Genomic DNA, 22,657 nt, shown 5'->3' with positions numbered 1-22,657 from the left:
TGTATTCTGGTCTATCCTGTCTTAACTGAGGCCCTAAAGATTATGAGATTCGTCTAGAGCTAGTTAACCAGCTACTAGTTAGTACTGGGGCTAGATTTTACCTGTCTCAAGTCCTGGTCCGTGTTTTATTTCTCCTCTCTGAATCCTTTTTGTTAAATTATGTTTTCTTCACCCATTTGTTTATGTTGCTGTAGAAACTTAAATTTATCAGAGCCAGCTGTGTCTTGACATTGAATTAGTGTGCTGAGGAAGGAGCACGGCGGTGATGTTTACAGAAGGAAATTCTAAATAAAACCCCTGACCTAGAGGGATCACAGAACCACATGTTGAACTCCATCAGCATAAACTAAATCCCTGTCTGTGCTTCGGTCACAAATAGCAAAACCAGGAAACGTCACTGCGGTGTTAATATTTCCCACAAGGTTTAACCTAAACTTAAAAACTGGTGCTTCTGGACCCTAGGTCTTATAGCCATAATGGACTTTTTCTTCTACCATTCCCAAAATACTGGTGCTGCGGCCCCAGGTTGCCAAGCATGTTGTCACATGCACACTCTGTGCTCAGTACCTTTTTGGTTAAGTTGAACTCACTTGGTGAAAAAGTGTTTAAAGCATTGTTCTGTGAAAAGTGGGAGGCACCTGAACGATGACATGGCCGGGGCCAGGTAACCATCACAGGACAGCACGTGCATATCCGTAACGGACGTCGCCACCCAGACGACACAGTTCCCTTCCCTCTGCGTGATGATGGACTCCAGAGAAATGGAAATCTGAATACGTAAAAGAGCAGAAGAAAACATGTGATGCATGTTTTTCCAACCCAGGACCCTTTTTACCAGGCGGCCCAGAGTACGACTGAATGGGCTAAAACTGAATAATCTGTCGCAGGATGATAAAGATACGGAAGCTGTACAATCCCAGCTCCAGCCTCTGTAGAAAGGGGACTTCCTGGGTTCTGGTGCTTTTGACAGAGCCGGTCCATCTTTCTCTGATATATTTTGAAGTCTTTAAAGAGTGAGCAGCAAGGGGCACCTGGCTGATTCAGTCAGTACAGCATGTGACTTTTGATCTTGGGATCGTGAGATCATGAGTCCCAAGTCCAAGCCCTGCATTGGGCACAGAACTCACTTTAAAAAAAAAAGTAGGGGCGCCTGGGTGGCGCAGTCGGTTGAGCGTCTGACTTCAGCCAGGTCACGATCTCGCGGTCCGGGAGTTCGAGCCCCGCGTCGGGCTCTGGGCTGATGGCTCAGAGCCTGGAGCCTGTTTCTGATTCTGTGTCTCCCTCTCTCTCTCTGCCCCTCCCCTGTTCATGCTCCGTCTCTCTCTATCCCAAAAATAAATAAACGTTGAAAAAAAAAAAGAAGAAGAAGAAGCAAAGCACAAATGAATGGATGGTAAACTCATGTAAAAGAGGGCTCATGGAAGAAGTGTTCTAGCTCTTTCCATCACCAGCAGTGGCTGCCCACAGTCTGCACTGAACTTCATACGGTCTGGGATTGACTTGATTGCCCAGGAAACAAACGCCATGTTCATGTGTCCACAGCCCAAGGGAGGGCACCTGGGGCTCGTGATCAGATGCAGAGGATCCTAAATGAGAAATGTCATTTGTTTGGGGCCTGCTTTTTAAGCCCTTTCCGTGGTTGAACGTTTGTATCTGGGATTGGAGTGACAATGAACTGACTACATGCTTACAGTCTCCCAGCCCCGTGCTGTGGGGATGTTGAAGGAGTTGAGGTTGGTCTGTATAGGAAGAAAGCGTCATCAAGTGTGGGTGAGGTCACTTCTTCTGTCCTGACTACTCTGAAAATCAGGTGCAGGGCCAGCACAATTACGTAATATTAATGGTTCGGTAATCAGTGGAGCCAGGCCTGAGCGTTTTCATGTGTATTGCCTCGTTCGTCCTCCTGGCGAGTGCTGTGGGGCAAAGGTATTCTTCCCATCCCCGTTTTGCAGATGAGTAAACTTAGGCACAGAATGAGTGTCTTTCCCAGGATTGTACGGCCCCCAAGTAGCAGAGCCAGATTTTGAACCTTGCTGGTGGAGCTCCTGAGTGTTGCTGTCTGACCTCTTCTGTAGAAGTTAGAACGTGTCTGTCGTTGAAAAGCAGGAGGGACGCTCCAGTTTGGAGTTTGAGGCTTCTCTTAGGGCTCTGCGTTTCATTAGTCATTCTTGGAGAGCAAATTCTAACTGCACGCACCCTGACTATAAAAGGCCTCATTGCTTGGGCTTGCAGCTGGGTCTCGGAAAGGTCTATAAATAGCAGGACTAATGCCCCTCGCTGGTGTCTTGGCAGCGGTCCTGTCTGAACACCCTGCAGCACGAGTGGTTCCGCGTATCCAGTCAGAAGTCGGCCTGCCCGGCCATGGTGGGGGACTACATAGCTGCTTTTGAGGCCGTCTCCCCGGACGTCCTGCGCCACATCATCAACATGGCGGATGGCAACGGCAACACGGCCCTCCATTACAGCGTGTCACATTCCAATTTCGAGATCGTGAAGCTGCTCTTGGACGCCGGTGCGTTGGCCGTCCTGGTCTCTTCCCCTCAGCACTTGGGGTGTGACTCATCTCAGAGAGGCTGGTTGAGCCACACCTCAGTTCTGTGACCACCCTAACACCCTTTCCATTGCTTTTCCGCATGATGTGGCCAAGAATGTCATCCTTGAGTCACTGAGGGGAGGCGTGAAATGGAAACAAAGCAGGGTGGCACAGATTCCAGGTCTGTTTGGAGGGGAGGTTTTAAGGATAGTCTTGCTGCAGTTCCGCTGCGTTCAGGCGAGGTATATCCCTGGAGGTGAACATGACTCAGGGTCCCTCCTGAGCTGAGTCATGCGGGCTGGGCGGGTGCGCTCTCAGGAGACAGATCACTGCTCGTAGGGCCAGAGTCACAGCTTTGGTGTCCCCAGGCTGCTCTTCCTGTCCTGGCTCCCTGACCCCATCCAACTGCCTCGCAGATATGTACAGTTAGCCGAGATGGGGACCATGAAAGCCACTATACCAGATTATAGTAGAATCATCACCAATTTTATTCCCACCAAAATATACCTTGTTATTGACAACTCAGCATAGAGTGAAGAAATTGTTATTCTTCTCTCTGAGCCATAGTAATGAGGACAGTGACAAATCTTGTTTATAACTGGAATATCCCATCCCAGAATATAGCCTCTGACGTGTATTAAACATGAAGCGAGGGTGTGCTAGATGGAAGGGGTCCCCTTGGAAAATTGGGTGCTTCCAACTTTTTGTTCAAATAGAGCAGCCAGTGGTTCACCTAGTCCCCAAGTGACTCTGATTTATTTTTGAAATACATATTTTTACTTCTAGTATGTGACTGATACAGAACTTATAGTACTTTGGTCTAATTAGTGAGAACAGTGTGAACATTTGATTTAGAATATGCAATAAAATTGTCCAGTTTTCATGTACTGTTTCTTGATTCAACTCTCCAATTTCTTCTACTCTGTTTTGGGGAAATTGAATTAATGCAGAGAAGTAACTGGGCAGATTTATCGTCTTTTCTAAGTTTGCTTATTCCCAGCGTATGGGGCTATGGAGGCTAAAACTGCTTCCATCTAATAAGAAGGAATTCCAAGCCTCCTTCCCAGAGGATAAACAGAGCTGCTGGTCCTGTCAGGCCACGTTGTTGTCTCAACAGAAAGGTGGTTAATATCCAGAAAAACTAAACAGATTTCAGATTTTTTGCTCTTGCAAGCAACAGTTTAATCTACCCTTGGAAAATTTGTGTGGATGAGATATTTTGGTAAATCAAATGATTTCAACTCCATTGTTAGATGGCTTTGGTTAGTCACCCTTCTGGGTTGACTGAGTTTTGTACTGGTCACCATTACAGGCTGTGATTGGGGCTCCATACGGTGTGTTGGTGAATGTGGGTGACCGGCAACCATCTGTGAGGGAGTGAACATCACAGATGAGGAGCCTCTGAGAGCATGTTTGCCCACGTGCTTCTCCATCACCCAGCATTTTCTTTTCTTTTTCCCTTTCTACATAAAAAAACATGCCCTTGGGGCGCCTGGGTGGCGCAGTCGGTTAAGCGTCCGACTTCAGCCAGGTCACGATCTCGCGGTCCGTGTGTTCGAGCCCCGCATCGGGCTCTGGGCTGATGGCTCGGAGCCTGGAGCCTGTTTCTGATTCTGTGTCTCCCTCTCTCTCTGCCCCTCCCCTGTTCATGCTCTGTCTCTCTCTGTCCCAAAAATAAATAAACGTTAAAAAAAAAATTTTTTTTTTTTAAAAAAAACATGCCCTTGTGTAAATACCATCATGTTCCTGGTATGCAGTTATTTTAGAACTCAAGGGACGTTTTGTGGTAGTACCTTCTCTTTTCACCCCTTAACGATGAAACATCCTGAACATTTTAACTATATTTGGTCACATGTGAATGCTGCTTGCCTGCACCCTCCATTCCTTTCATTTTATTAGAAAGTGCTAAAGGAATTTACTAAGGGTAATTGAGCCCCCAAAGCCTCCTTAAGAATTACAGGAATGGCTGGGGCGCCTGGGTGGCTCAGTCGGTTAAGCGTCCGACTTCGGCTCAGGTCATGATCTCGCGGTCCGTGAGTTCGAGCCCCGCGTCGGGCTGTGTGCTGACAGCTCAGAGCCTGGAGCCTGCTTCGGATTCTGTGTCTCCCTCTCTCTCTGACCCTCCCCTGTTCATGCTCTGTGTCTCTCTGTCTCAAAAATAAATAAACATTAAAAAAATATATATTAAAAAAAAAAGAATTACAGGAACGGAAAAGGTCTGGTTTATTGTGTCTGTCAGTCCTCACGGTTTCTTAACTGCATTTGCTCTCAGACCAAGTTCCTAGAACAGCTTGATAGGTGTCGTGGGGTTGGAGTCCGTCTTCCAAGGGCCCCAACAAGTCAGGGTGGCAAAATCAGGGTGTCAGAACAGGTACTGATGGCTGAGCAGGTAACACCATGGTGTTCTCTGCATAAACCTTTACAAGTCCCTCCTAAGTATTTGTAGCTTTCACTGCCTTCTTCATTGCAAAACAGGGGTCCCCTTAACATAGATTAATATCCACATCCCAACATCATTGTTGACCCTTCAAAGCAACCATTTCCTAGACCAAGCCCCCTGACTTCGGAGTTTTTGAAGGTCAGCCACTAGTTGGGAACAAGAGGTGCCGTGGAAGCTTACTGTCACTTCTGCTGCTTCTGGCCTCGCACAGTACCAAAGAGACCTTTTTTCTTGGTTTGACATGAAAACGTATTTTGCGTTTCCGTCTGAGGCACTCTGGGACTTGGAGCACCTGAGGCCATTTCACTGGCCTCCTCCAAACCCCGTTCCTTCAGGTGCTGGGGAGAAGGGACGCTGTTGGAAGGCTTCTCCCTAAAGGGACACGTGTCTTTGCAGACGTGTGTAACGTGGACCACCAGAACAAGGCGGGATACACCCCCATCATGCTGGCAGCCCTTGCCGCGGTGGAAGCAGAGAAGGACATGCGTGTCGTGGAAGAGCTCTTCGGCTGCGGGGACGTCAATGCCAAAGCCAGCCAGGTGAGCGCGCTTGCGTCCCGGGCCCGCGCTTGCGCAGCTCTGACCCGCACCTTCCACCGCTGGGCATGCGCTTCCGCAGCTCTAGCCCCGTGCCGGCCCGGGGCCCTGCTTCCCAACACTGAGCATGCGCCCCAGGCCGTGCCGCGCTTCCGCTGCTGAGCATGCGCTTCCGCAGCTCTGACCTGCGCGGGCCAGGGCCGTGCTTCCCGTCACTGAACATGCGCTTTGGGGCCTGGCCTCGTGTCCGCGTGGCTGCCTGGCGGTCCATAGCGACTGGGCAGAGCTGTGAGGTACTGGCTTCAGCTTCACCTTGCAGGCTCCCCACTCCCCGGCCTTGGCGCTGCCTCTGTTGGGAGCATGTGCGTGTAAACCGTAGGTCAGCCTGCATCTGGGGGCCCGGGAGTCTCCACCGTCTGCTCAGCGACAGTTGCTTCCCAACTGTCTCCATATCGTAAGCAGAGCGTGCGCGGTGCAGATGTGTTCACAGCTGGACTTTGAAGCACCTTTGAACTTGCCAGCTTCTTGCTATAACCAGATAGATCCTGCAAGCGACAGGCGAAAACTGACCCATTACTTGACGTTGCTTAGCTCGTAGCTCAGAGTGAGAAACTCTTTCTCCCTCCGTGCCTGCCACCGCACAGCCCCACGTTAATCCCACATGTGCTTCGTTCCCTGTGTCGTCATGCCATCCCCCCACCTCCCGCCCCAGTCCGGCACCACCCCCCTCCCCCCCACTCTGCCAGCATGTGCCGCTGAAGCGCCCTGCCGTGCCTCCCCACAGGCGGGACAGACAGCCCTCATGCTGGCGGTCAGTCACGGGCGGATCGACATGGTGAAGGGCCTGCTGGCCTGCGGGGCCGACGTCAACATCCAGGACGACGAGGGCTCCACCGCCCTCATGTGTGCCAGTGAGCACGGGCACGTGGAGATCGTCAAGCTGCTGCTGGCCCAGCCGGGCTGCAACGGCCACCTGGAAGACAACGTAAGTGGCTCCCACGGGCCCTGCAGGGGCCACGGGGAAGGGAAAGAGCACATCCTCCCTGATGCTCTGTGGGGATTTCTGTTGTGGTCCGGGCCACCTCCTTTCCCTGTCTGGCTTGGCACCGTTTACCGTGTGCAAACTGACACTTGATTCAACTAGAGGGGAAGGCAGGAAGGTCAGCGGGCCTCGGCCCCCTCATTCGTTACAGGAGGAGGGGTGACGGGCATGGGTGAGAACCAGCTTGCCGAAGGGCCATAAACAGATTTACAACACAGAATAGAGGCAGCGTGGGCAACTTGCAGGCCCACGAAGAAGAGAGGACCAGGTCCCCAGTCCTGGAAATCTGGACTGCGAGTTGTGCCGGGCTGGGTTATTGCATGCCTTGATCCACTTGTTAGCACACTGAAACGCTTTCCCACCTGTGAAATGAAGGCAGGCCTGCCCTTCCCTGGGGCCCGTCAGAGTGGCTGATTCATGCAGCTCCTCAGCTATAGGCCCTCCAGACCATCCCGGCCCCTTTGAGCACATCTCCCCCCCTCCTGCTCTGCTTTTCCATCTTCCCCCTCCGATCCGTCCTCCCGGTTCCTGAGCTGTCCCTGTTCGAGATAACCCCTTGCCCAGGACACGTCGTAAGGAAAGTTGCAGCTTCCGGATGTCTCCGGATCAAAGGGGAGGAGTACCAACAGGTGAAGGCACAGGAACTAATATTTGGGTGGTGATGTGGTTCCAAGTGCAAAGGTCACAGAGGTCAGGCTGGATTGGTTCTGTTTTGGGAAAGTTTGTCTCTGTGGAGCACAGGTTTGGACCAGAGCTTCCTTCAGCTCAAAACACTAAAACATTAGAAGGAAAATATCCTTTTTCGCACTTAATGTCGGGTCCCTGTGGGCCCAAGCCAGCAGGAAGAGCAAACCCGTGCAGGTATTTACTGGTACCAAGGGCCGACGGGCTTCCGCAGATGCACGCACTTCCCTGGGAGTGAACGCCTTCCGCTGGAGCAGGGAGACAGCTTCCACCTCCCCGTTCCTCAAGAGCAGTTTGTGTTTCATGTGTCTTGTTTTTCGTTTGCTTTTACTTTACTCTTCGCTTAGCAAAGAACAGCCTATAAGTGTGGTAAGAAGAGGCCAGAGAACCGCAGTGGCTTCCGGAAATGCTGGCCACCTCAGCTAATTGTCTGCTTCCTTATGCTTAATGGAAGACGAGGGCGTGCAGCTGGTCTCCCCTGGACAAGTCGCTCCGAGTATTCTGGGTGGGAGGGAAGGACCATAGATGCCAGCCACATGGGAATTGTTTCCTGCTGCTAGGGACCATAAGGGAATCCTTATTCCAAGACCAGATGGAAAATAATTTGTGCTGGGTTTTTTTTGTTTGTTTTTTGGTTTTTTGCTTTTGGGTTTTTGGTTTATTGCTCCTTTACATCCTCTATATCCCTGCAATTTAATGGGAACCAAACATTTAACTGGAAACTTTTTAACTTTTCCATATTTAGTGTTTCCCCCCATACTTTTCTTTTAAAATTCTTTTTAATGTTTTTTTTTTGAGAGACACAGAGTGCAAGTGGGCGAGGGGCAGAGGGATAGGGAGGCATAGAATCCAAAGCAGGCTCCAGACTCTGAGCCTGGCTCTGAGCCCAGAGCCAGATGCGGGCATCGAACTCAGGAACCGGGAGACTGTGACCTGAGCTGAAGGAAGCTTAGCCAACTGAGCCCCCCCCCCTGCAGGCACCCCACCCGCATGTTTTCATAAGATGTATTTCTGCAAGGCAGCAGGATTCACAGCATTCGATTGGGGGTGATCAGGGCTGGAGGAGGGACTCTTTCCCGAAGAGGAAAGCTTAAAGATCTTTGACAAATTGCAGGGTGTCAGAACACACTGTGGTATTGCCTGCTCCCTTGGAAATATAAGGAAAAAAGAAACTATGTTTCCACCCACATCTTCCCCTAGAGCCCCCAGCTGGTGGGAAAAATAGTTGAGAAATTTCTTCGCAGGCAGCCTGCATTTGTTGAGCACGTACTGTGCACACATCTACACTCTAACCACCGTGAGCCAGAGGGGATGAGGTGATTCTTCTCCAACTGGGACTTCCCCGTTGTGGACGCTGTGCCCCATTCGTCCTTAGGGCTTAGCACACAGAGGTCCGGAAAAGTCTCCTGAAGAACTGAACAAATTTGGGGAACTTTATCAATTCTTGGAAAGTATTTGTTTTGCTCCCATTTGGCTGTCCGTAAGTGTGAGAAACCCAGCCTGGCTTGTTCTTTCCTCAAGGACGGCAGCACGGCACTCTCGATAGCCCTGGAGGCGGGACACAAGGACATCGCCGTTCTCCTGTACGCCCATGTCAACTTCGCGAAGGCCCAGTCTCCGGTCAGTGTTGTGCATTTGACATTTGTGAACAGGCCGAAATCCAGCAGGCTGGCCGGCCCCCCTCTTCGGGAGCTGGCAGGCAATGCGGGTTTTCTGAGGATTCTGAAAATGGGAGATTTAGTCTGGAACTTGAGAGTTCATGATTTTTGCCCCGCCCACAAGGCCAGGAGTGCTGATGGTTAGCAGCACAGAGGCTGGGCACCTGCTTGTCCTTGGGAAACAAACATTCGCTTATGCCCTCCTCACGTGAAGGGTTTATTTCTGGACAGAATTATCCAAGTGGCACATCGTGTGCCCGTGAGTACATATTGCTACGTTCCTGGCATTTTTCCTAAAGCAGACAGTGAGCAGCAACCTCTGTTCCCAGAGCCCACTCTTAGCGGGACAGCGACTTCCCAGGACAGCCGGACAGCTGCTCAGAGCAGCTCCTGCTGGTGGGTCTGTGTCCCCTGTCCCAGCTGCCCTCACGCTGGCTCACAGGTGGTTGTCAGCTGTGGCGGGCACAGCCCCTGTTATAGAGGACACATCTGCTTGAGGTCACTCATTAACTGCCCCCCCCTTTTTTTTCCTTTCCTGGTCTCTAGGGTACCCCCAGGCTTGGAAGGAAGACATCTCCTGGCCCCACCCACCGGAGTTCATTTGACTGATTATATGCAAATAGCCGTCCATTTACATGCCACCACTAAGCTGCTAATTGTTCCTCTTGGGGTGACAGATACTGAATGTATGCGTGCTGTGCCTGAGCTCACCAGCAAACAGAACGGGTAAGCCAGGGCGGAAGCCTGGAGCTGCACGGTGGGGGCGGAGCCAGCAGGGGCGTGCCGCCCGGCACACCCCGCCTCCCACCTGGCCGCCTTCCCTGAGCGCGGGGCGCGCCCACCCCCGTCTCTGTTGCTGTCGAGTCTCTGCTCCGTTATGTACAGTCGTAGGATACGGTGACCTGACCTGAGCGGGCAGCCCCTACTCCCTTCTCTCCCGCCCTCGCCACTGCCAAGAAGCGTCAGGTTCTCACTGGCTTGGCGGTCTTACAATTGTCCGCAAGTATTTATATTTACCCCTTGTGGAGCCATTGGAAAGCTCTGAAAAATCCCATTCCGGGAGGGTTTTGTTGATTTTCCTTTTGTCTTCACTGTTGGAAAGTGAGGGAGTGGAGATGACCAATCGTCAGCACCTTGGGCCTGGCCTGGTAGATTCCTGGTTTAAAAATAGAAGACAGAACTCTCGAAAGTACAAAACTTAATGAAAAGAAAGCTTTTCGGTTGGGTTTATCTGGGTGGGTATATTATATGACTTTTTATATAAAAGGCATCTATATAAAATTGACACAGTATTTTCACCTTTTATATTCCGTCGTCCTTGAGACATGAAGAAGTACGTGTAACATTACCATGTTTTTAATTAATAATTGCACAAATCTGTACCTAATGTCAAGGGTTGAATCACGTTAGAGGAATTGGCTATATATTTGCCTCTAGAGAAACATAGTGTAGTTCTCCACGTATTTATGGGTTCCTTTCTACCATGTCACATTTACTTTGGTCTTAAATGTATTTAAATGTTTGAAGTGCCTTAGACTCTTGCCATATTTTCAAAATAAAATTTCATTAAGTGCTCTTGCTTGTCCCGGCTTCATCTCTGACAGCTGTCTGCCCGATCCTATTGACTTACAGCAGTGGCAGCAAAAGCTGACGGATTGTGCCGGCAGGGACTGCCGGCCCGCTGGTCTTGCACTTGGACGAGACGAGACACCTTCTGAGAGCACTGCGTTTGCATGGCTCTGCCCGTTACTCAGGTTGCACGTCGGGAGTCGGAAATTTAAGGCCTTACTAGGCAACACAGCTCATCAGACAGGTAACTTCCGAGCGGAGGCGACGAGTTAGCTCTTGTCAGGCCTCTGGTCCTGGTTTCCGGTACAGATGCTGGGTGACTGCGCCTGCCTTGTAGCCTTTTCTACAAAGAGAAGGGGATCCAGTCTATCTCGTTTCAATGAAGAAGTGTGGCCGCCAAAATGCAAATGAGGTACTTGGGCCCGGTTGCCAGTGGTGAATTTTAACCCAGGCCATTTATGAGAGTCATGTGTACCGGAGAATCATCACGGGTTCTTGCACGTTTCTTTCCCTTCTTCCTCTTTCCTTCTCCTCTGCTCATTCATTGCTGGGCTTGAGAAAGAGACCAGAGAACAGATTTTCCCAGCAGGTGTGCACCACGATGCCTGTCCTAGAAAGCCTGTTGTTTCACAGGCTTAGAGGTGTGGTTGTTGAGAGAACAACTCAGAGGAGCTCTGAAAAGTAGCACTGGGAATTGAGGCCAACTTGGGGCCGTATGTGATGGCCCCCAAGTCCCACGCCGGGACATCTAGGGCAGAAGGACCGTCCTCTTCCATGAACTGTGAAAGTGAAGTCACAGCTGCCTGGGGACGCGAACATCTTTGTCCATCCCGGGGCAGATCTGCCAGCTCAGGGATTGGCACTAAATTTCAGTTCGCATAGTTATTCAAGCTCCTTCAGACCTGAAAGAGCACAATAAATTAAAGCAGAAGGTTGTGTGTGTGAAGAAAAGTGGCGCTGTGAGTTCGGTACCCTTTAATGGCATGACGTGCCTTTTGAGCAGGGAGGGCTGCATCTCTGCTGGTTTGTGGTCCTGGGAGTTTTGTTCTATTTGACAAGAGAAGTCATTAATAATGTCAGTGCATGAGAAAACAAATTCCTACGTCTGTGCTTCATTGCAGATTTCTTATGCTAAATTTTGCAAAAGAAAATGAGTGAGTGTTTTATCATGGAGTGTGGTCTCAACTCAATACAGAATCTAGCTGCCGGGAGCTCTGCTTTGTGCCTTGTTTGCTCTGCTAACACTGGGCGCTTACAAGGCTTTTTATCTTGGGATCTTGGCACATTATATAAACCAGCCTGATTGTCCCCCATTGGTGTAGCTGCAGTTTCTTGAGCCACAAGGCTATAAAGGAATGTGTGACAGGACACTGGGGCAGGTTCCCCCACGTGAGGCCGGCCTGGGGCTGGAGACTCCCAATCTTGTTTTCTGGCCGATGTGACGAGAAGCCTAAACCTGTAAGTGACAGCCTCTGTTTTCTTACCCTGGAAAATTAGAAGCTGAAGACACCCCTAGACAAAAGGGTAGATCAGTGGGAACTTTGAGACTTTAACGTTAAGAACAAAGAGACGCCTGGGTGGCTCAGTCAGTTGAGCGTCTGACTGTGGGTAAGGTCATGATGTCAGGGTTTGTGGGTTCAAGCCCCCAGTCGGGCTCTGTGCTGACAGCTCAGATCCTGGAGCCTGATTCTGACAGATTCTGTGTCTCCCTCTCTCTCTGCCCCTCCCCCACTCACACGCATGCTTTCTCTCTCTTTCTCTCAAAAATTTAAAACATTAAAAAAAAACACAACAGGGGCGCCTGGGTGGCGCAGTCGGTTGAACGTCCGACTTCAGCCAGGTCACGATCTCGCGGTCCGGGAGTTCGAGCCCCGCGTCGGGCTCTGGGCTGATGGCTCAGAGCCTGGAGCCTGTTTCCGATTCTGTGTCTCCCTCTCTCTCTGCCCCTCCCCCGTTCATGCTCTGTCTCTCTCTGTCCCAAAAATAAATAAACGTTGAAAAAAAAAATTAAAAAAAAACACAACAAAAACGTTGAATACAACTTGTCCTGCTCCACCGTGGCTTAATGGACTAAACCCTGTGTGGGGGTTAGGAGGGCTGGCGGAGCCTTGCTGCTGGAGAAAGTTGCCAGGAGTGTGCGTTCTAGACCAGCCCCCCTCCCCCCCCCATAAGTGGAGTGCTGGGCTCTGGGGCTCTGGCTTGTACCTTGCCAGTCCTGTGGCGGGAAGATTCGCGGGTGTGCAGGTGTGTGGTAACCCTCGCAGATGGGATCAGGTCCTAATGAGTAATTTTTTGCCTGTTTGGTGGGAACTTCCGCGTCCACGGCACGCGTCAGAAATGGTTGCATGCCCATTCTGAGCTTTACCCGAAGCAGCAGCAGCCCAGGTGTTTCTCAACACGGCCTTTGGTCCACACTGAGAATTGTTTTAGTCCCGAATTAGGAGAACTACCGTAGTTCTTTTGTATACAAGTTGGATGGGGCAGAGACAACAGTAACAAAGCAAGAAGCATTATGCTGCATCTTTTATCTTGGGTGTATAAGGAGCCATGGTAGTCTGTGTGTGTCCGTGTTGGATGGCATTTCTGTAACTCCGGAGCAGTCGTTTCTAGAAGGCCAGGAACCATGGCTGCCATGGGGAAGGCGGTACTTCAGGGACAGAGGTTGAGCGTGCAGACAGCACTTGGAGTACTTTCCCAAGTTCATCTTGCTCTTGCCCTCTTCCTCGGGAAGGAGAACTGTTTCCACACAGGAAGAAGGCCGTGACCCGTTGCTTTGGCTTTGGAAGAAAGAGAGTTTTCTCTTTTCTCTTGTACTGAAGGAACAATTCTTTTTAAGCCCTGGGCCTTAGCCAGAGACTCAGCCCGAGACCGTTCTACTTTCTGCCCTAAGGAAATTAGTAATCATATGTTTACTCTGCCATTACGCCACACGGCTGTAATTTAGAAGCCAGCTGATTATAAAAATATATTTACAGTCCGTTTTGCCAAAGACGATTACCACAAAAGGATGTGGCCGAGCCGGTGGCCACAGTGTTCCAGGGCCGCACGTGCTCACGCTCCCTCCCCGCCAAAGTCACTGGTGGTTCTCCGGGGTGCGGAGGGGGGCTGGGAACTGGGAAGTCACAGTCAGCTCTGGAAGTGTGAAAGGTGGAATTAGCGCTTAGAGTCGTGTCCCTGGGACCCACGGCCTGAATTCCAGCAAGGATTCTGTGGAGAAGCTAGAGCGCAAAATACCACGGGCTGGTACAGAGGCGTCCGATTGGACATCGGGGGAGGAGCTGGCGTTTGAGGCAACCAGCTGCCCGCTGCCTCTCCGACTCAGATCTTTAGCGATTGAATAGGGATGGGAACCGTATCCCTCGCTCGCCGATGACAGAAGTCGCATAGGAGGTATTCCAAAGAGCAAACGCCAGTCCTGTATTTGAGCCAAAATAAATTTTATACTTGCTCCCCGTTCCCCAGCCCGGAAGGATCCAGCTCGTCCCGCCTTAGAACTACCTGCAAGGACGAGGCTGTGTGGGGGAGAGCAAGAGGAGACCCCTGAGCCCAGACTGTCAGGTGCTGCTCTGTCACCAGTGTCGTCAGGCGGCTCCACACCAAGTGCCGGCCGGGCGGGCCACTCGCTTCTCACGTGTCAGGCAGCAGAGGGACTCTGGCTGTGATCCATCCGCCTCTCTGTGTAATCATGTGGCTGAATAAACAGGTGATAAAGACAAGTCGCTAATTGGATGGGATCCCTGTGAGTTCAGAGGACTCCAGTCCCTCAATCCTATCTAAAATATGTCACCCTTCAGGGGCACCTGGGTGGCTCAGTGGGTAAAGCGTCCCACTCTTCATTTCGGCTCAGGTCACCATCCCACGGTTTGTGAGCTTGAGCCCCACATTGGGCCCAGTGCTAATACCACAGAGGGATTCTCTCTCTCTCTCCCTTTTACTCTCTGCCCCTCCCCCACATGTGCATATGTGTGCACCCTCAAAAAAAAACCTTTTATCTTTCTTTTTTTTTTTTAATGTTTATTTGTTTTTGAGACAGAGACAGAGCATGAACGGTGGAGGGTCAGCGAGAGAGGGAGACACAAGATCTGAAACAGGCTCCAGGCTCTGAGCTGTCAGCACAGAGCCCGATGTGGGGCTTGAACTCACAGACCATGAGATCATGACCCAAGCCGAAGTCGGAGGCTCAACTGACTGAGCCACCCAGGCACCCCAGAAACAGATCCTATTTTTAAAAATTACTCTGTATTCACTATTAAGTACGAAATTAACCTATGCTTTATTTATTTATTTATTTTTTAATGTTTGTTTATTTTTGAGAGGGACAGAGACAGAATGTGAGTAGGACAGGGGCAAAGAGAGAGGGAGACATAAAATCCAAAGCAGGCTCCAGGCTCCGAGCTGTCAGCACAGAGCCCAACACGGGGCTCGAACTCACAGACTGCCAGATCATGACCTAAGCCAAAGTCAGACGCTTAACCGACTGAGCCACCCAGACGCCCCTAAGCCTTTTTTCTTTAAATAAAATATGTCACCATTTCTCTGCACACACACCCCCCCACACACAAAAACAAGTCTTCCAAAATGAAACTCAGAAGTTCAGCTGTCACACTTGGGTTTGTAACACCACCTGCCAAGACTAAGAAGTTCTGGTGCCTGACTCACAAACACTAGTTGAATGAATGAGTGTAAAAAAAAAAATAGTTGATGCGTGGCGTTGAAAGTCAGGACAGTTACCACTTGGGGGGTGGGGGAGAGATTACTGAGAGGGAGCCTGTGAGGGGCTGGGGAGCCCCTAGTAATGGTTTGTTTGGGTTTTTTTTTAATGTTTATTTATTATTGAAAGAACATGAGAGGGGGAGACACAGAATCCAAAGCAGGCTCCAGGCTCCGAGCTGTCAGCGTAGAGCCTGACGCGGGGCTCGAACCCATGAGATCATGACCTAAGCTGAAGTCAAACGCTTAACTGACTGAGCCACCCAAGTGCTACCCCCCACCCCCGACCGTTTCTTTAATGTTAAAACACAGCTTTGCACAACACGGGGGTTGTGGCCCACTCATAACCCTGGATTGTCATCACTTGGGCCGATCTCAGATGTTCCCCTTCTTTTTCTGGGTACTCCCTGCCTCTTTCTGAAGTTAGGCTCGGTCACGTGATTGCTTTGGCAATGACACATTTGCGGAGATGACGTGTCAGTTCCAGGTGGGAGCTCGAAAAGCCAGTGCGTGGTTCACTGTGCCCCCTTCTCCCATCATGGTGTCCATGGCAATAAGTGTCACCTGGGTCCCCTAGTGCCGCGTGGGGTACGGTGTCCTTGCCGACCTGATTGCAGGTGTGTTGTGACCATCAGTGAACCTTTATGACGTTACATGAGGGGAGTTTGCAGGCGATTTGTCACCACAGCATGACTGAAGTTTTCTTTGTTGATACAGAAATTGGTTCAGGGAGGTAGATGCTGCTCTAACCGAATGGCTTGGTAGATGGGTTGTGGACAATAAGAACACTCGCATTGTGGACTCAGTCAAGAACACAGCAACGTATTCGACCCTTTTCCTTATTTTCCCAAAGCTACTACGTGCCAGTAGGCTTCTAGATGCACAGGGAGAAGGTGACCCGTTACACAGATCCCTTAGGGCACTAAGGACTAGATGTCTGGGAAGGAAAGCCATCATCCCGTGTACCTCGTGAGGCAGATGGTATCTCATAAACGTGTACTTCTCAAACTTGAGCACACATCAGAATCCCGGGTAGGACTTGTGACAACTCAGATCGTCGGGCCCCAGCCCAGAGCTTCTGATTCGGTCGGTCTGGGAAGAGGCCCGAGAATGAGCGTTTTAAACCGGTTCCCCACTGATGCTGATTTTGCTGGTCTGGAGACCACACCCTGAGAACCACTCCTCACAGGGAGGGAGTGTTATAAGTAGACGCTCTTATCTCAACCACAAGTACTTGCTGGATAGGCTTCCGAAGTGTCCATATTGTTTAATCTCGGTAATATTCGTGATTTCCCGTGACTGAGACATAGCACTTAGCTTGTTCACCGTGGACCTTTTGCTCACAAATTTTACAAAGTTGCATTTGCCTAATGGCAGATCTTTCTTTGTAGAGCTTGTGGGATATATTGAGGGTTTATAAATCCGGTGTTCTTGCAGAACTGGGTTTTAGAATACGGCCAGAGGACTTGACTTGAATCACTGCAGTCTTGCGAGAAAAATGATGCACACATTACACTTAGAGAGAAAGAAATCTTTATTCGTGCTGATCCCCCTGAGTCTCTGTGCCGGCTCCCTCGTGAATGCTCATTTCAAAACTACCGTCTCCTGCTGAAACGCCAGGGAGGCACCAGGGACAGGGTGTGCTGTGTTGGTGCCTCCAGCTGCTGTCCCTGAATTCCTCCCTCTGTTGCTGTTCTGCAGTGGTCAGAGACACACAATGGTTTCCCTTCTCAGAGCCAGGGCTGTGGTCATTCACGCCAAGGTCTGAGAGACAGGGACATCTGTGAGGGAAAGCCCCTGGGGCCCCTGGGGCCGACTCGAGGGATCTCCCCACCCAGAGGCACGTGTCCTGCGTGTCCACCGCTCTGGGGTCGGAGATCGAGTTGAGATGAGTAAGAAGAGGGAGGAGAAATTAGTGTTTCCCAGGGAAACTGGAGGCAACTCGTTTCTATCCTCCCCCATCTATAAATTAATCCCTGAGAGACAAGACTCACTCTCGGAAAGTACATTTGCTGACACTGACTGATGGCAGGCCTTGAATGACCAGAGAACGTTAATGAAGTTCCTCCATATGCCCCATTCAATCACTGTCAGGATACATGATCAGATATATAACCAAATAGCCAGAAGCTTGATGTTGATCTTAAAAACCCTGCGGTGTTTTCTGGTCTGCATAATATTTCAAAAGGTAGGACAGAGTACTTCAATTTATCTTTCTGTGTTAAGAGTTTGGGGACTCCAGCTCAGGAAACCAATAATCCTACGATTGCTGGAACAACAGACTGGGATTCATGAATTTGTGTGGTCAGATTCTTATCTGTGCGTCTGATCCACGTTGAAATTCAGGAAGCCAAACACTGCCACTGCCTCCCAGTAAGTCTCATAAAGGTTACCTTTCAATGATCTGTGCATACACCGACCTCTACACGAAGAGGAGTTTTTATCCAGATGCCAACATGAAGAATACTAACTGCTACAAGCAACCACGCCGTCTGGATAGGGACATCCCGTATTATCCAGAAGCAGCGGAAATGCGATGTCGCTTTTCTTGGCTTTACTCCTACCTCTGTCGATCTGATGCCTAATAAAGAATGATTTTTCGCTTCTTGTGCTCGTTCTGTGGTCTCTACGAAGATATTAAACACATCTATAGACTTGAAGACCAGCGAAAGGCAAAAGTTGCTGCTAATAATTCTTCAAAGGGTGCATCTTTCTGTGGTTTATAAGTGGGCATGTCAGTTATTGTGGCCACAGTAATGCTGTGTAACACACAGCCCTCAAAGCCCCCATGGCATAAAACCATGAGCATTTTTTTATTAAAAAATTTCTTAGTGTTTATTTATTTTTGAGAGAGAGAGAAACAGAGCACGAGCAGGGGAGGGGCAGAGAGAGGGAGACACAGAATCGGAAGCAGGCTCCAGGCTCTGAGCTGTCAGCACAGAGCCCGATGCGGGGCTTGAACTCACAAACCATGAGATCATGACCTGAGCTGAAGTCGGCCGCTTAACTGACTGAGCCACCCAGGCGCCCCAACCATGAGCATTTCTTGCTTGAGTGTCTGAGTGGTCCACTGACCATCAGCTCTGCTGACCTTGGCCAGTCTCGCCTTGTACCTGTCAGCTGACAGAAGGTGACTTCAGCCCTGTGACTCGTATCTTCTGGCTGAATAGCCCAAGAACGTTCTGGGGGCCATGACAACGAAGCAAGACGAACAAGCAGACAAGGCTTCTTCAGGCTCAGGCTCACTGCTGGTTCCCCATCATTTCCATGACATTCTCTTGGCCCAAACAAGTCACAAGAGCAGCCCAGGTTCTAAGAGATTGGGAAACGGGTCCTGCCTCTTTAGAGAGTAGCACTCGATGCTACAGTCAGAATGTTTGGCTATAGAAGGAATGAAGGACTTGGAACCATCAAATGCAATACATTTTTCACAGTGAGATCCTTCCCCTAAGTGGTTCTGGCCAGGATTTGGAGACCTATTGGTCCCCTTTAAACACCTGTGGGAAAGGGTAGAGACCATAAATCTGGTCCCTCCTTGAGGCTAACTGATGTTTGTAGAGTCCTTTCCACGGTGGATGCCTTTGTCACTTCTCAGCCATACCATCATCTCTACCGTGAGCATCGCCCTAGGGGAGCCCCTAACTAGACTTACCTGCGGAAAGCGTCCAGTGACTGTGAACTTCCAGCAGTAGGCAGAAAGCGGTAGCTCAGACATGATGGGGCAGCAGCCGGAAGGGAGGACTTGTCCTAAGAGTCTCGGGAGCCAGTTTCAAATGCTGTTTTTGAGAAGGATCACTCGAGGTGAGACATGACTGAGGAAGGAACTCAATAGCTCCCGCACGTCCTCATCCAGGCGCCTGCATGGGGAATCGGTAGGGGAGTCTGATCTCCACAGCCTTTGGCCTCCTGCTGACACAAACAAAGAGGGGACTGGCATGAGTCCTGGCTTTCAGGTCCTAGCCGGAAGCATTATTTTTACCCCAGGCCATGGCTACCTCCCATGGCCAACAGAAGGGGCTCCGCAATCCTTTCTGAATTCTTGTCCGTGGGATTGTTCTGAGGCCTTACCAGGTAAGTCTGGCTCGGGGTCGGGGCAGCTCCTGAAGGGCATTACCCTCGCTCTTTGGGGGCTGCTCGCAGCCTAACGTACCCCACGCTGCTGGGGCGTTGGCTGTGCCGACTGAGGGGGTGCGCATGTGGAGGCTGGGGGAGGGGCGGTGGGCAGAGAGAAGAGCTTTACCACGTGCCAGTGATGTGGAAGGAATCCCTCGCTGCCTACACACCTTATAACCCTTCTGGCTACTCTGTGTCTAAAATGTCTGCTGAATCTGTTCAAAACAGGGAGACACGTGTTCCCGGGTTCCACTGGGAAGGTCGAGCCGCCTGCATCATAACTTTGATCAAGCGCAAGAAACACCCTCGTAGACAAGTAGAGCCGTGCAACTCACACACACCGGGCACCCCATTGATGACGATGCCCTGACCCTCCTGGCCCTCACAGAGGAAGGCTGGAACATCCCATGGCCTGTGGCTAAGGTGGACTTGTCGTGGCTGCTTCAGGGAGAGAGCTCAGACCAGGCCAGGTGTCCCCAAGCCAAAATGGCAATCAGGAGAGGCCTTGTTGGCCGCGGTCTGGAGGAGGGTGCCCGAGTACGGTTCAGAACCCGCCCCGTGAGGCAGATTCTGCAGGGTGTTCGTGGAGAGCCCAAGGCGGCCAGTCACACATCTAAAGGGCAGTTGGGCAAAAAGGGAGAAAGAGGGGCTCTGTCCTTCTCCCGGAGAAGGACGGTCCCAATGCTAAGCCAAAAATCCTACTCCCAGCACGGTACACATTTAAATGGCTCCCCCCAGGAGAGGGTGAAACAGGACACCGCTCTTTCAGCTAAGTCAACCGAAGTCAGAATGTGCTCCGCTGGCGTGAAGGGGTGTGAGAGCTCGCGTGGGCATCCTGAGGTCCCACCAGCACTGAGCCTGCTCAGTCTAAGCCACCAACGCTGTCCCTTCGTGCCCTGCACGGCCTGGCCTGTCAGCTCCCCCTAGCGGCCAGTGGTGGACACGCCCAAGCGTTCGCCAGTCTCCCCCTCATCGTGTTTTCCACACACGCAGTCATGGTGGCAAAATCCCTGTTACTATAAGCCCTTTAAAAAATCGAATAAATCCAGAATTTCAGTTTGTACCACATAGAGCAATGGTTAGTAATAGTTCATGAAACTACATACATACGTGTGTGTGCACACACACATATGTTCTGGGTCACAAGGTAAGAGGTCTTGGTTACAGAGGGTAGAACGGAAGTCTAAGAATTTGCAAAAACCAGGTCCAGAACCTGATGCAGCCAGGCCGTCGTAGTTGTAGTTCCTCCCGGCAAGGAATGCAGGGAGGAACCCTGTCAAGCACCCATTGTGACTCATTCTGAGTCAGGGACTGGGGACTGGGGGTGGGGCACAGCCCTGAGTAGGGGAAGACCAGCCCCTCCCCGTGGAGGGGCTAACAATATAGTTGGCAAACAGCCGCACACAAGTAAAGAAAAGCAAGTTATGGAGCAGCGGGCATCTGAGAAGGGATGGCAGGTTGGTGGAGCCCAGAGTAGGTAGGGGAGCTCCCGGGACAGAGAACGGGGGCTGGGAAGATTTGTCCAGACTTGTGTCCCGAAGGAAGCAAAGGGCCTGAAAAGTGCCCGAAAGGAAGGGAGTTTACCCACAGCAGGCTCAGGCTGGAAAGGGCTTTGGGGCTAATGTCACCACCTCATGTTTTCCCCTGGTAGCCCATATTTGTGGCCTCACGGACTATACAAGTTCAAAGTTTATAGCAAGTGCCTTTCTTTCAAAGCTTCTCTCTCCCTCTCTTATTTTGGCTTCTTTTGTTTGATTTTTTTTTTTCACGGTGGTAAAATAACGCGTCATACAAAGTTTGCCATTTTCATTCTTTTTAAGCGTATAATTCAGCGGCATTTAAGTACATTCACACGGTTGAATAACCATTGGCACCCCCCATCTCCAGAACCTTCCTCATCACCCAAAACAGGAGCTATCCGTTGAGCATTAACTACCCACCTCCCGTTCCCGCTCGTCTCCGGTAGCCCTGGTTCTACTTTCTATTTCTGTGAATTTGTCTTTCTAGATATTTCACATAAGGGCAATCAATTTGTCTGCTTGTGTCTGGTTTATTTCACTTAGCATAAGGTCTAAATTTCATCCATGTTGTGGCGAGAGTCAGCACTACATTTTTATGGCTGAGTGATGGTGCGTTGTATGTTTATCTATTATCTCTTGATGGGCTTGTTACCACCACCTCCCTTTAAAATGCAGGAACTGGGGGCGCCTGGGTGGCTCAGTCGGTTAAGCGTCTGACTTTGGTTCAGGTCTTGATCTCACAGCTCATGAGTTCGAGCCCCACATCAGGCTCTGTGCTTACAGCTCAGCTTGGAGCTTGCTTCAGATTCTCTGTCTCCCTCTCTCTCTGCCCCTCCCCTCCTCTCTCGCTCTCTCTCTCTCTCAAAAATAAATAAACATTAAAAATATTTTCTTAATGAAAGAAAAAAAAGGAACTGAGTAGCTCAGAATTCCCCCATTTCTTAATGGGAAGCCTGATTAGAGAGTTCCAGGCCTCCTGCCTCCTAGGCCGAGACTCTCACTACTTCAAGTTACCAACACGACGTCCCTTCATTTCACATTCTGCTCTGGTTTCATATGGTGAAAAAGAACAATTTCTTATATACCAATGCATACGAGGCTTTGTTCTGAGTGCCTTAGGCATATTGACTCATTTTCTCCTTACTGGAAACCTTCCCCTTTTCTACAGATGAGGAAACAAGCAGAGAGCAGCTTGCCCAGCATCACGTAGCTATTAAGTGACAAAGCTGGGCCCAGAACCCAAGTCCAGAATCCCTATCCCTGTTACAGAGAGAAAAGCATTCTTCACCGAAACAGTACATGCAGTGGGATTACATTTCTAGCGTTAGAGACCTGAATTCCAGAGACGAAATCAGTCAAGCTGCCTTCTGTCTGAGATTAACTGGAGAGGGCAAGTTTCTTCCAGGGAAAAGATTACAAATTGAGTTACACCTGACTTTTTTCGGCAAATGTCTGTGGCCCCAAACTCTACGTGGGTCTCGGGGGATAGTCTCCTCCCTTGACCAAATGACCGAGGAACTACAGGGCAAGTGAAAATCCTTCAGGCCCAAAATTGGTTCCTGAAAAAATTCTAGACTTTGCTCACTTAAAGACACAGAAGTCTCATTCTGGGGATGTGATTGCTCCTAGTAAGTACAATCGCTTGGTTTTCCACACGCTCCAGCCTACCCTAGCCACTATAATTAGGGCTGGGCCAGTAATCTGCAGACCCCAGGAAAGTCCCACAAGCACCCACAACCCTGTCCCACCCAGTTCTTTTTAGATCACGTGACCTGTTGAGTAGGAAGACAGACCTTTCTAGAACGAAGAGCAAAAGCACGGCGGCTTTCTCCAAGTCTGTTCTACTTGGAAA

The 22,657-nt window shown here is 50.4% G+C and overlaps 1 protein-coding gene and 1 long non-coding RNA gene across 14 annotated transcripts in view; one reads left to right on the top strand and one right to left on the bottom strand.

Annotated features, from left to right (window-relative positions):
• The window catches only part of KANK1 (KN motif and ankyrin repeat domains 1), a 211,717-nt gene extending 199,614 nt beyond the window's left edge, over positions 1-12,103 (top strand). For 6 of the 9 annotated variants that reach the window (XM_045043460.1, XM_045043461.1, XM_023243318.2 and 3 more), the window contains 5 exons: positions 2,293-2,512; positions 5,370-5,512; positions 6,294-6,494; positions 8,757-8,855; positions 9,440-10,468. In XM_045043460.1, the coding sequence (XP_044899395.1) occupies positions 2,293-2,512; positions 5,370-5,512; positions 6,294-6,494; positions 8,757-8,855; positions 9,440-9,502 (726 nt within the window). In that variant the 3' untranslated portion in view covers positions 9,503-10,468. Of the gene's footprint in view, positions 1-2,292; positions 2,513-5,369; positions 5,513-6,293; positions 6,495-8,756; positions 8,856-9,439; positions 10,469-10,525 lie in introns of those variants that run through there. The other 3 variants (XM_045043463.1, XM_045043462.1, XR_002737814.2) reach the window with 2 other exon arrangements.
• An 869-nt stretch (positions 12,104-12,972) lies between these two features.
• On the bottom strand, positions 12,973-20,538 carry LOC102901078. 5 transcript variants are annotated; one of them, XR_006589060.1, is made up of 3 exons: positions 20,499-20,538; positions 18,825-19,078; positions 12,973-14,153 (listed from the first exon to the last, which is right to left on the bottom strand). It is a non-coding gene; the product is annotated as an uncharacterized LOC102901078 (long non-coding RNA). The 5 variants fall into 5 exon arrangements; XR_002737816.2 differs by having other exon boundaries at positions 20,396-20,536; XR_006589058.1 differs by having other exon boundaries at positions 20,392-20,531.
• Positions 20,539-22,657: the final 2,119 nt, after the last annotated feature.

Source organism: Felis catus, chromosome D4, assembly GCF_018350175.1.
Source record: "Felis catus isolate Fca126 chromosome D4, F.catus_Fca126_mat1.0, whole genome shotgun sequence".
NCBI classification, from domain to species: Eukaryota; Metazoa; Chordata; class Mammalia; order Carnivora; family Felidae; genus Felis; species Felis catus.
This window is presented reverse-complemented; position numbering and strand designations above follow the sequence as displayed.